Source organism: Quercus suber, unplaced genomic scaffold, assembly GCF_002906115.3.
Source record: "Quercus suber isolate HL8 unplaced genomic scaffold, Cork oak 2.0 scaffold_393, whole genome shotgun sequence".
NCBI classification, from domain to species: Eukaryota; Viridiplantae; Streptophyta; class Magnoliopsida; order Fagales; family Fagaceae; genus Quercus; species Quercus suber.
The window spans coordinates 624672-639365 of record NW_027069845.1 but is presented as its reverse complement, the minus strand read 5'-3'; the positions used below and the strand labels follow the sequence as shown (position 1 = coordinate 639365).

Below are 14694 nucleotides of genomic sequence, written 5' to 3'. Positions count from 1 at the left end.
GTTGAGTTGTGTTAAATGTACCATAACCTTTTCAGGGATGCTCTGCATCCTTGAAAGCGGTGCATTGCAAAAGGATACAAATCTGTGTATTGATGTGCGTGTAGGTGATATGACTGTACAAGGTTCAACAGTGCGAACCTATTGCGTAGCACACTGCGAACATTAGTGTAGCAATGGTGGACAGCTCACTCCCAAAATTGATGCATAAACTTTTCAGGGATGCTATGTGTATTCANAGAACGTAGGTAGCCATTGATTGGAGTTATTATATGGTCTCTACACGGGTGCACACACACAAGATTGATTGAAAGCCCAAATACCCACACAAAATACCCACACACAACAAAAAATTGCTTCGTATGTGTGAAACAGAGATTTCCAGATGACTTTTTCTAAACCAACAAGATGCATGCAAGGCTAATTATGGTCAGTTGTGATAAACAAACAAGAGAAAGAGAAGAGCAACGTACCTGTAATCAACGGCGGCGATGAGGGTTCGACGGAAGCACCACGGAGAGTGAGAGGGTGAGGGAAATTGTAGAGAGAGAGTGAGTGAGAGGGTGAGGGAAAGTGTAGAGGGGTAGTGAGACTAACGGAGAGGGAGACGTTGAGGCAGAGTTCAGGAGAGAGTGATGGCAGAGCGAGGGAGAGTATGACTGTATGAGAGTGAACAGTTTCTGAGACGTTGGGGTTTGAAATGGCAACAGGTTCATAAAACTCGATTTACCAGTTACCGAGTTATGTGTGCATAAAGTCACTTCTGTTTTGGCCGCGTGGCACAAAGTTCACACATAACTCGCTTATTTATAATCGAGTTTTTCAATATAACTCGATTTCCGGTTTGTCGAGTTACAAAACAGGGGCATTTCCCTATATAGTTTGGAAAAAGGGCAGAAAGCTGCTATTTTTGCCCAAACAGGGCATTTCCCAATTTTGTCCTAGATATATTATAGTACACTGAAACTTTTAATTATGGTAAGTGGCCGCCACCTTCTCGTTGGCGAACCCTTCCCTAGCTTAATTTGTAGCAATGTAGAAGGGAAAATGCTAGAGTAACAAATTTTTTTCAATTTTGGGTTTTTTTTTAATATTTAAATTAACCTTTTAAAAAAAAATTGAAATAATAATAAAATAATAATTTTATTTATTAAATATATTAAAATTACCAAAATGACGCTACTTTGGGTGTGTTTAATAGATTAGTTTAATAGAGGCTAACGTGAGCCTTCGTTGAACATTTTTAAACTAAAAAAAATTTAAAAGCTTGAAATGAATTATAGTAAAACTTGGAATGCAAGGGGCTCTCAAAGATGGAGGTGTAGGGACAAAGCCAAAAATTTGCTGGGTGGCCAGGAGAGAACCTCTAGGACCAAATATGGTGATGCTCAAATCTTTCAAATCACAAATCAAACAATGAGAGCAAAAAGAAATTGTCAAATTCACTCACTTTATTAGTCTGATCCACCTTCTTTTTTTTTTCTTTCTAAAATTACAACGAGAGTAAAATTAAAACTTTTTCACAAATGCTATGATAGGATTTTAGTTTAGTTCAAGTTTTGTTTTTGAGGGCTTTTTTATTTATTTATTTATTAAGGTCATGTGGTAGCATGCACATGGCATAAAAATAATATTTTAATATCACTCTTAGCCACGCCAACTTAGAAATCATAAATTCAAGTAACAGTTTATTTATTTATTTAGGCTATGTATAAAACAGTTTGTGTACGATGAACACCACTATGACATAAGATAGAAATGATACACTTTTGCAGTCGTTATTTTATAATTTCATATTGTAAATAATATGTCTTTTATTTATAAATATTTTATAATTCATAATTTAATAGAACAATAATCTTGATTAATTTGAAGATTTTGAAGAGAGAAAAAAAGACTTGAAAAATTAATAGAATGTCAAAATAAATTGGTAACTAGCAATATAAAAATTATATCATAAAATTTAGATGAAAGATATCTCAAATGAAAAAGATACTTGTATTAGGGACAAGGGCCCAAAATTTTATATTGGGCCTTAGACTTTGTCTGAGGAGGTTGATTTGTCCGAGGACCAATAAATAGTAGCGAAAATGTCAAGTTCAGAGTCCCATAAGTGAGATGCAAATAGAGAGAATGGGAAAGGTAGTCCGTGGAGGCTCACCTTCTCGGATGAGCAAAGTACAAATCAAATACATGTCTTATTATTCAAGGTGACTTTCCTGGAAGTTCTACTGACAGGACGCATATTGTGAACGCACAAAAGGGAGGGAAGCTTAGAAATATCTAAGGAAAAGCTACTGCTACCGCATTAAATGTTTTGCAGCTAACTTTCTGGCCACATGTATATGGGGAAGACTCCTGAACAGTGCTGTCTTGGCTATCCCAACTCACAAAATGTTAGAAAGGGTGTCCGATGAGACAAGCACTCAAGTAGTAGTTTGGATGATCAAAAAATGGAAGGCCAAGATCATTAAGATGGAGATATATAATGTAAGAGACCCCTGCAGGGAAGGGGATTGAAAAATGAAGAAAGAGACACTGTAGCAATCTAGAATCAGACTTGTAACCATACTTAAGAACATTATATAAGAACTAGTCTCCTCGAATATTGCTAAAGACTTTTTTCTTCAGTTTAAACTTGTTTATTTTCACTCTTTTGTCATCAAGCCTACCTAACTTGTTGTTTGATTAACTAAAATCCAGTTTTCTAACCCATTCTTTACAAATTCATTGTTTTGAGCTTGTTGGGTCTAAGTCCATTCTGTTAGGTTCTAAAACTTAGGATTTTATGTATTTAAAACTCTAATATGTATTGTTGGCAAACCATGATCAAAACAGGCTGTTTAGTCTTGTTTAAACTTGCTCAAAGTTTGTTCTTTTATGTAAAGTTAGAATCGAGCTAATGCAGAAGTTATTGTGCATTTCAACCTAGCTCGATTGATCAAAGCTTAGGCTTGATCAATCGAAAATCGGGCAAATGCAGAAGTTAAGGGATCTAAAACCATACAAATGGTATCAGAACAGGTAGCTCTTTTTTTTTAGATCTTTTGATCTAAGAGCTGATCCTTGACTCCTATTATCATGAATAATTTGAAGTGTCTTTTTGCTCATATTTGTGATAATTTGAATAAAAAGGACACTGTTGTTTCTATTGATTTTATTGATGCCTGTGAAACTCTCCTTAAGGAATTATTGAAATCTATGAAAATTTCTAAGAAATTCAAGGAAGAGTTAAAATTGGCTAATCTTGAAAAAGAGGAATTAGTTGTTAGATTAGATGAGTCTAATAAAAATAATGAATTTTTGAGAAATCAAATTTCCTCTCAAGATGAGAAGATAAAAAGCTTGGAACAAGAGTTAGTTGAATCTAAAGTTAAAATTAAAAATTTGACTAGTACTAAGCCTGCTGCTGATAACAGAAATGTTTTTGTTTCTCTTAAGCCTAAAACTGAGAAAGTTTATATCCCTCCTTTCAAAAGAATAATAAAGAAAAGGTTATTTTGCTAGGTCAGACAAAGGTAAAAGTTCTGATGTAAACGTTGAAATTTTTAAACTTATATCTAAACCTATTGTCAGAGAGCATAATAAATCTGTTTTTGTGCCTACCTGTCACCTTTGTGGTGTTATTGGTCATATTAGACCAAATTGTTCTTTGTTGAGCAAAAACCAAAATCTGAGACTAAATTTGTTGTTAGAATACTGATGTTCCTAAATTTGTTCTTGTTGTCACTTTTATGGTGTTTCTGGTCACATTCGTCCTAATTATCATAAATTGAAATTTAAGCATTCTGTATGTCAATCTAGGATATGTGATGATATTTCTCCTGCCATAAGTCCAAATAAAATGCTTCATATGCTTTTGAAAAATTTAAGCTTGTTGCCTTGTGAAAGAAAATTGCTGGATTTCAGTCTTTCTCAGAGGCTTGGTGTAATCTCTCAAATACACTCTGCTTCACATGAATTTCACCTACAAAGCCGAAAACTCGTGCTATATGGGTGAGAAAAGATTCTTAAGATAAGTGTTGTTGACTTGTCCCTAATTTAATTCTTTTAATTATTTTGTGGACATGTTTTTTTTTTTTTTTTTTTTTTTTTTTTTTTTTTACGTTTTTGAAAAATTTTCAAAAAGGCAAAAATATTTTATTTTGAGTCTTGTTTTATTTTTCTTGAGGATTACATGAATAATGATATATCTCTCTTGATTTAGAACATGCTTGACATTGTGAAAAAACTTAAATAATATGTGTTGTATATGTGCTAAACTATTTCTGATTTTGTGTGAGTATGTACTAATTGTACATATACTCAAGTGTTAATTAAGAAATTGATATTTCTTATTTGTGTACCTTCTATAGATTAGTTAAGCACTATCATGCATTGCATTTGCATTATTCATTTAGTAGAATGTGTGCTTTTTGTTTTTGGTCATAATTTTTTTTAGGCGTAAATGCACTTTTAGTCCCTACGTTTTGACGTTTTTCCATTTTAGTCCCTACATTTTATTTTTTCCACTTTTAATCCCTAAACCAATTAACGCATTCCATTTTAGTCCTTTCCGTCAATCAACCGACGGAAAATGTTGAGGTGGCAGCCGGAAGAATTAAAATATTATAAAAAATGCCACATCACCCTGACACATCAGCATATAAATTTCAAAAATTAATTTATTAATTTTAACAAAATTAAAAAACATAAAAACAAAATTTAAAACATAAAAATATATCAGAAAATCAAACCAAGAACACAAATTCAAAATTAAACCCGTTGAATCAAATTAAACCCAAGAGCTCAGCCCCGCAACCCAGAATTAAAAACAAGAATAACACAAAGAACACAAAAACAAGATCCAAACCTGAGCACATCAAACTCAAACCGGCCACACATTTTCATCTCAAACTCAAATTCTATTCTCTCATCTCAAACTCAAAATACACAGCCACACACTACTCTCTCATCTCAAACTCTCTCTACCATCTCAAACTCTCTTTTGTCTCATGGCTCATACCCGAGCTCTCTCTCCTTTCATGGCCGATCCATGGCCGAAGACCCATGGAGAAAAGCTTTGACACGGAAGCTAAAAACAAAAGAGAGCGAGGGATCTAGAAGAATCGGACCTGCATATGGCACTTGACGAGATCGAGAAGAGTGACGGCCAAAACAAATACTCAAATCCAGAAAATCAAACCCGAAAATCAAACCCAGAACAAATATCGAAAAAATCAAATCCAAATCTGCTTACCAAAAAAATCAAACCCAGAACAAATACCGAAAAAATCAAACCCAGATCAACTTACCGAAAAAATCAAACCCAAAAAATCAAACTCGAAAATCAAATACCCAAACCCAGAAAATGAAACCAGAAAAAAAAAAATCAAATCCAGATTACAGGGGCTTGTTATTCGTCTTCTTTTTCGTCGTCGGTGGTTCCGGATTCAGACAAGCCAGGCATTAAAGAGGATCGGTCAGAGAAAGAAAAGAAAAAACCACCATCGATTGTGGTGGTGGCGGCGATGATAAGTGAAGGAGGCCAGCCAAGGAGTTTGAAAGATATTTGTGAGAGTTTTGGAAGAGAGAGAGAGAAAGGAATGTTTGAGAATGTTTTGGAAGGGTTGGTTCTGGGTTTGTGTTTGAGCTGGGTTTGGAAGAGAGAGAGAGAGAGAGAGAGAGAGAGAGAGAGAGAGGCAGGTATGAGAATGTATGAATTTTTTGAGTCTGTGCTCCTGTGTTCTGCCATTTTGGGATTTTGAATTTTTTTTTTTTTTTGGGTTGTGTTTTTTGTGTTTTTAAATTTGAGTTTGTGTTTGGTTCTGGGTTTGTATTTTGTGTTCTTTGTGTTCTTGGTTTTGATTTTCAGACTTATTTTTATGTTTTTTAATTTTGTTAAAATTAATAAATTAATTTTTGAAATTTATATGCTGATGTGTCAGGGTGATGTGGCATTTTTTATAATATTTTAATTCTTCCGACTGCCACATCAGCATTTTCCATCGGTTGACTGATGGAAAGAACTAAAATGGAACGCATTAATTGGTTTAGGGACTAAAAGTGGAAAAACTAAAATGTAGGGACTAAAATGGAAAAACATCAAAACGTAGGGACTAAAAGTGCATTTACGTCTTTTTTTTAAAACCAAAAAGATTTTTGTGATTTGTATTATAGATCTTGGATTTGAAATCAAGGTTGACCATATTATCTTTACATAACATGTTTATGTATCTTGTTTAGTTTTAATGAACTTATTTATTACACTTTACTAATTTGAGTTTTGTAGTGTATGTTGTGTGGGAAAGATGTTTATAGTTTTTTATCACTTTTTCTTGATCTTGAAGTCACATGCATTTGATTATCGGACTTGATCCTTTTGGAAAAGGCATAAATAATCATCTCACCACTGTTTACTAGCCAATCATGAACACCTTAATGCATATTGTAAGATTTTGTACTCGAGAAAGTATAGCACATGCACAAAAATAACATAAAGTGTAGTCTCGGTTTAAATACTAAAATTGGTGTGTATATTATTGGATTATAATTTTATCAATTAAATAAAATTGATGTGTACATTATCCCGGCTATTTTAATAAGTTTCTGCTCAATTAAAATTGCTGTGTACATTATGAGATAAATAAAAAATTTACATGATTACAAACTTTTATTCTAGGAGATGTGAGAGTTATATGATGTAACTCTTTTGGTGATAGTCTCTTTCGAATTTATGTAATGAATTTTGTAGAAATTGAGTTTGATTTCTATTCACATATCACCTCATATGTATCTCAAGTTTTTGCTAGTTGCATACAATACACAAGTTACTATTTGCTAAAGTTGGTACATTATATTGTATGTGATCTTGTTATGGCTATCCAAGATTAAAAGTTCCTTGATCTTAATGCAAAATGTGTTTAAAGTTTGAGATTTGAGGACAAATTGATTGAAAATCTTGATTTTGGAAGATCTGGGTTAAATTCAAAGTTTTTTTGAAAAACTTTTCATCTCATACTCATACATTTTATTCATAAAACATTGTGCTTTGAGAAGTTTCTGCATTAAATTGCTCTGTTTTTCAAAAATTTGAGTTTTCCAAATAGTGTCAAGTGCAAATTTTTTCTCTATTCATGCAACTGTTTATGGGTCACATGGTGTCAAGTTTGCATTTATTGAAAGAGAGAATATTTTTCTTTATGTGTATTCTCACCTTAGTTTTTAACTTTTGTTTATGTGTTCCCCCCACCCCCCCCCCCTTTTAACTTTTCCCCAACACTTTTTCCCAAAACATGTTTGTTTTTCCTATTTTTATAGAAGGAGAAATGTTGTTTTTAACCTTTTTGTTCATAAGGGGAGTTATCTCTATTTTCTATAAAGTTGAATTGTTTGTATTCCCTTAATTGTCTATTTTCTCTTGACCTTTGTCACTCTTTGTTTGATTATCTTTGTCAATTCGTGACAAAAATGAGGGAATTTAGATGAAATGTGGGAATATGCGTGAAAAATACAAGAATGTTCTGTTTAGGGGGAGTTAACATTGTTTTTGATGTATCTAACTTAGGGGGAAAGTTAGTTTGCATATTTGTTGATTTACTGTTTTTCTGTCACACATGCGTTTATGCGTTCATTGAGTATTTCGAGAATTATAGTTGATTCAATTGAGTTGCTGTCTACACTTGCAACTGATAGATAGCAATTAGAATTGAATTTGTTTTGTAAAGAGCTTTATTTTGTAAACTTTGAGCTTTTAGTTTGTGTTTTGTAACGGATTGCCAAAAGGGAAGTTTGTTAGGTTCTAAAACTTAGGATTTCATATATTTAGAACTCTAATGTGTATTGTTAGCAAACCATAATCAAAACAGGTTGTTTAGTCTTGTTTAGACTTGCTCAAAGTTGGTTCTTTTATATAAAGTTGGAATCGAACTGATGTAGAAGTTATTGTGCATTTCGACCTGGCTCGATTGATCTTAACTTAGGCTCGATTAATCAAAAATCGGGCAAATGCGTTTTTTTCTGCAGATTTCCAACTTAGCCCTAACTCCTAAAACATTTAGGGTTTTATATTTTTACCTTATGTATATAAGGCAAACCTTAGTCACATTTTAGAGGTTGCTCATATTGTTGTTTGTGTGAATTTCTTGTGAGATCTGCGAGAAGTTTTCCTTCACACAAACTTATGATTATCAAGGAGGAGATTTTTTCTAAAACTTGATGATCATTCAGTTGCTACCATAAGAGCTTAAAGATACAAAAGCGGAAGTGCTTGTACTTGTTGGAGAATCCAAAAAAGAAGGAGTCCGTGGTCCCGGAACTTACATGTGGTCGTGTTAGTAAGTTTCTACTGGTGGGTAGCAATAGAATGTTAGTGGTCTAAATTCTATTGTAAAACTTATATTCTTTCTATAATTGATTCAAGTTTACCTTGAGGATAACTAGATTAAATCATCCCCGGGTTTTTTATCGATTTGATTTTTCTAGGTGATCATATCTTTGTGTTATTTATATTTTCCGCTACTTTACATGATATGATTGTCTAATTGTGATAACCTAGATCTGGAATTTGGACTAAGTAATAACTTGGCTAATTAACTAGATTAATCCGGTTGTATTTTAAGGGGTTTAAAACCATACACATTCATACCTTGGGCTATGAACTCAAATTTGGTCCTTACAATACTTTTCAAAAATAGTTAGAAATTTAATGATTTTGATTATATAAAAAGATTGGATTTTTTTTTTTGGGGAATTTTGTTACCATTGCTTTTGTATAATTTTTTATAAAATTAAAATTAATAAAAGCCTATTTAAACTCAATTATATAACCAGAAGATTAAGTAAATTAGTCATATTATCATTTAGAAACAAGATGTTAGCAAAACAAAAATACAAAAGCTTAATTAGTAATTTTGCATATATCAAAAAACAAAAAGAACAGATTTTAAATAAAAATATTATGTAAATATTATATAAAATAATATTTAAGTATAAAAATCTGACTTATAGTTGTCTTTAGGATTCAAATTAAATTAAATCAGCCTTGATTTGGCCTCATAGCTATTGTATAAAGTTATTGCCTGTTCGTTAATTTCTCAGGTATCAAATCTTTAATTAAAATCTGACCAAATGATATCATGTGTTCTTCCTTTCTCTTTTTTTTTTTATATTTTTAACATGTTCCCTCCTTTTCTTTTTCAAGGCAAGGATCTAGTTCTTTTTTTCTTTTTCTTTTGAAAAAGAAAAAGGTTTCATTTCTTGTTCCAAAGACGACAAAGAGACTCATTTGGGCATAAATGATATAGAGTACGACAATTATTAATAGAAAAACCCTTCAAGATCTCACTAGAAAATTAACAAGACTATATATTTTGAAAATATAACTATTGGACTCAGTGGCGGAGCCAGGAATTTAGGTCAGGGGGGGCAAGATTAAAAGACAAGATTGGAAGTAAAAACTTAATCTAAAAAAAATTAATCGATATTAATAACAAAATAAGTAAACAACTATATGATAACGTAATTGTTATACAGAATCTAACATAAAATGTAAACTTAAATTTATTTTTTCACATCTAGCTTATTTTACTCAATTGCCCTTGGAGATTTTTTATATTTTGAAACCGCTGCATGATTTATTCACACTCAATAGTCTTGAATATATTTTTCTTAATATATGTGACTAAGCAATCATTCATCACTGATCTCCTATTCGATTGCGTAATTGATTTTTAATTATGTTCATTACTGAAAAAGCTCTTTCAACAGTAGCTATTGTAACTGGTAAGATCAATACCAAAGTCACTAATGAGTAAACCAATGGATATGAAACATTCTTTTTCATTTTTACTATCTTTTTAGCAAGCTATCCAATTCTTTTAACTGCTGAAAACTCTTCAGTGGACTGCATGTCATGGATGTATGTCTCAAGTTGGCTATTCAAGAAAAAAACTTGACACATAAAAAAATTCTACAGGTGGCTTTGTCTAGTCTATCAAGTTTACTAAGTGGGGTCTATTAATTTTATATATATAATTGTACTAGGAGTAAAAGTCTACTACTACTATAAAAGTTGCAAAGGTAACGTGAATTCACTTAATTGAGATTTTTTTTTTTTTTTGTAGGAGAGGGTGGGGAGGTCAAAACATTTGTCCCCCTCCCTCCGCCCCTGATTGGACTAGATGTTCTTTGTGTTCTTAATATGCATATTAAATTTCATTCAATTAGGATATTAATTACTTTTTCATTCATAAATGTATTTTTTTACATATCTAAAGACTACAAAAACTTGAAATTTAATTATTTGATTGAAATGTAACTACTAATCTTTAATCTTTTTGAAATTTTGCAAGTATAAATGATATAATAAGAAAATATAATATAATGGTATATTTGTCAAAATTCACATCCAATAAAAATATATATTTGAAATTTAAAGATATTTTTCAAACTAAATTTGGAATAAAACTTTATCCTATGCAATTTATTAACTTGATTAAACAAGAAGTTTTATTCTTTAAAAAAAAAAAAAATTATGGGCCCCATTTTACTGCACAATTTCCTATATCATATACATCTTTAGCCAGCTTGAATGAATCCCCAACATGATAAATAAACTGGTAGGTTCAGAAAGCTCACACTCAACACCCAACGTCTTGCCTTGGAAAGCGACTTCGCGGCCAGAGACATTTTTTCTTGTAAGTAGAACTATTTTTCGGTAAGTGGCTAGAGATATTTATCAAAAGTAATAACACACTCTCAAATGATTAGAATTGGTGTTTTGTAGTTAGCTTACTTAATTTGCAAAATCTCTTATTGCAAATAAGAAATTTATGATTGAATTTCGCTTAACAAAAAAAATATATAAATTATTGGTTCCTTGAGATGATAGTAAAGAGTAATTATCATATAACAAATGTTATAGGTTTAGATCTTATTGTATTTATTAATTTTTTTAAAAACAATTGATTGATTAACAGCCTCACTCCTTATACTATTTGGCAAAAAAATATGACCTTCACAACTTCTGCATTTTTATGTTAACAAATTAACCGGTAAAGAAATTGTTCTACATTTTTTCCCCTTTTCAGTTTATTACCATATTGCAATATGTGAGTGTGTGATTGCATAATATGCAGACCTGAAGTGCATGTCATGGTTTCCAAAGATGTCAAATATGTTCAAAAGTTTACAGCTCCTTGTGGGATATAGGATTTTGAATTTGGTATTATTTATTTATATATCCAACGGATCAACCCAATATGATATTATAGAGTCACTAATATGACTCAACTTTGATCTAGATAAACTAGGAAAGAAAATATATCTAAAAGAATAGTGCTATATGCGTAACATTTTCATAACAAAACTTAAGTGACAAATTGTTATTGGTTCTTTTATAGATCCACTATTGGCATCATTTTTTTTACATGCTCTTAATATATAGCTTGCCACATAGCTTTTGTTTTGAAAATGTTATGCTCTTCATTGATTGTAAAATTCAAATTCAAATTCAAATAAAAGACTAATTTAGAAACTATATAAATTAAAATTAAGGGTAAAATACACTTAACACCTCTAGTGTTTGGGCTAACGCTAACCAATTCTAAATTTTTTCAAAACTCTTCATCAACTTGGTCCCTAAATTGGTAATCTCTCTCTCTCTCTCTCTCTCTCTCTGATTAGAGACTAAATTGGTCTGTTTTAAAAACTTTTGAACCTAGCTAATTTTAGCCTAAACATCAAAGTTATTAACTATATTTTAGCCTTAAAATTAATTAAGAATGTAATCTGTTGCTTTTGCAGTTATATAGTAAAATGCTAACATCATCTTCTCGATTGCAGCTAGAAATTTGTCAAGATTGTAGCCTCTAAATTCTAGGAGGATTATTGATGAAGTCTGAACATGCTGAAATGAAATTAGATATAGAAACACATGATGAAAAGCTCGGTCAACCCCACTTGACTCCTACGTTAGCAAAGGACAATAAGGTATGCTGATGCAAAAAATTGTTTCGTGTATACTACATTTTCTTCTTACATATGGGTAACATATATAAGATCCATATGTAAGACCTCATATGTAAGACCTAATTTTATATGAGAATATGATATAATACTAAACACACCTTTAAATTTGTAATATTTAATCTGAATCACAAATAAATCTGCTTTAAAAAGAATATCATTTTCCATAATACATTTAGTTTATTGAATAATTTCATCATAGATACTATAAAATTTCTTTGTAGGAAACCATCCCTTCAATTTAATTAATTTAATGTTGATTTAATGATTTAGAAATTGTTTTATTTTCTTGAGTAATTATTTAGCATTCATGGAGTACAACTATACATTAATCATTCCTCTCACATGCATAATAATAGGTCAACAACAACAAATCTTAATTTTAAAATTTTTGGGTCGACTATGAATTCTTAACAAATTAGTTAGGGTCAACCACATATATTTTTTTCTCCTACATTCTATTTCATTTGAAATCATACTCTTTGTTATTTTTTTTCTTAATTGATAACTCATTTTTTATTACTTCTACTAATGTTATTTTAGGTCTTTCTCTCCCTATTTTTATTCCTTATCTCAACTTGGATCAATTCACTCTGCATTTCTAGTGCATTAATTACTCTCCTTTGAACGCAACCAAATCATCTAAAGTGACTCCTCTTCTTCTTTTCATTAAATGAACTACCTTGTATAGATATCATTTGTACCATTTTTTTTTTTTTTTTGTTTCATTATGTACTACTCCAATAATCACAACTTTTCATGGATTCTTTTTTACTTTCCTTATATATATATATATATATATATATAATTACTAAATTACCCTCCCATATATATATATAGTAAACCCTAAACTCTTCTCTTCTTCTCCTCATTTCAGCTGAATCATCAGCTCACACATCCGCCTCTCCCTCTTCATCTCTCTGGCTCTGCTCTCTCACACTCACGGCCACAAGTCCACAACACACACGGCCACAGTCCTCTACCCCTCTCATCTTCCTTACGCCACCGCCCCTCTCATCTTCCTCACGCCGTCGCCGCACCTGCTTTACCCCACGCCGCCGCCGCACAGGCTCTCTACAGTCTACTCTCTCAACTCCGTTTCATCTTCCTCGCCCATGGCCACAACTACAAGCGTGACATGGCCTCACTCCACGACATTCTCCATTTTTTTTCTTTTTTTCTTTTTTCTGGGTTCAGTTTCGCAGTTCGCCTCGGTTTGTGTTTGTGTTTATCATTTCTGAAAGGGAAAAATGAAAATCATATATCTGAAATTTGTGTTTGGTTTGTGATTTTGATAGGGAAAATTGTAGATCTGAAATCTGTGTTATGATTTCTGAAAGGGAAAAATGAAAATCATAGATCTGAAATTTGTGTTTGGTTTGTGATTTTGAAAGGGAAAATTGTAGATCTGAAATCTGTATTTGTGATTTCTGTGTTTATGTTTGTGCTTGTGTTTGGATTTATGTTTGTGTTTGTGATTTCGGGCCGAAAAATCCTAAATCAAAATTTTTGTTTCTGATTTAGGGTTGGGTTGGTCATGAGGGACAGGGCCCGCGGGTCCGGGCCCCGGAAAAAAAAAATCCGATTATTAAACGGGCCTGGTTCGAGCCGCGGGTCTTGGCCCGCGGGTCGGGTCCGGGTATGAAAAAACTCGGCCCGAACCCGACCTGTTGCCATTCCTAGAAACACATGATGAAAAGCTCAGTCAACTCCACTTGACTCCTACGTTAGCAAAGGACAATAAGGTATGCTAATGCAAAAAATTGTTTCGTGTATACTACATTTTCTTCTTACATATGGGTAACATATATAAGATCCATATGTAAGACCTCATATGTAAGACCTAATTTTATATGAGAATATGATATAATACTAAACACACCTTTAGATTTGTAATATTTAATCTGAATCACAAAATAAATCTACTTTAAAAAGAATATCATTTTCCATAATAAATTTAGTTTATTGAATAATTTCATCATAGATACTATAAAATTTCTTTGTAGGAAACCACCCCTTCAATTTAATTAATTTAATGTTGATTTAATGATTTAGAAATTGTTTTATTTTCTTGAGTAATTATTTAGCATTCATGGAGTACAACTATACATTAATCATTCCTCTCACATGCATAATAATAGGTCAACAACAACAAATCTTAATTCTAAAATTTTTGTGTCGACTATGAATTCTTAACAAATTAGTTAGGGTCAACCACATATATTTTTTTCCCCTACATTCTATTTCATTTGAAATCATACTCTTTGTTATTTTTTTTCTTAATTGATAACTGAACGGTTTTAGACCCCTTAAACACACAGATTGCGTAGCCTAGATTAATTAGCCAAGTTGTTACTTAGTCAAATTAAGCAATTCTAGGTTAAAATAATCTAAACAATCATATCAAGATATAAAGCAGCGGAAAATAAATAACATAAGATATGATCACCCAGGAAACCACACGGTAAAAACCTGGGGAGGATTTGACCCACCGATCCTCAAGGCTAACCTGAATTCACTATGAAAGAATTGAAGTTCGTACAAAAGGACTACAAGCTCCCCGCTCGACTTCCTAATGCTACCCACCAGTAGAACTTCCTGACACGACCACGCGCAGGCTCCGAATCCACGGACTACTTCTTTCTTGAATTCTTCAATCAGCTACAAGCTCCCCGCTTGCTTTTCTTTTAA

General features: G+C 32.0%; 1 protein-coding gene across 1 annotated transcript in view; it reads left to right on the top strand.

The window, feature by feature from the left end:
- Nucleotides 1-14694, top strand: part of LOC136062222 (uncharacterized) — a 32276-nt gene that overhangs the window by 700 nt on the left and 16882 nt on the right. The window contains exon 3 of the mRNA XM_065761032.1: nucleotides 36-122. Coding sequence (XP_065617104.1) covers nucleotides 36-122 — 87 coding nt within the window. The remainder of the gene's footprint in view (nucleotides 1-35; nucleotides 123-14694) is intronic.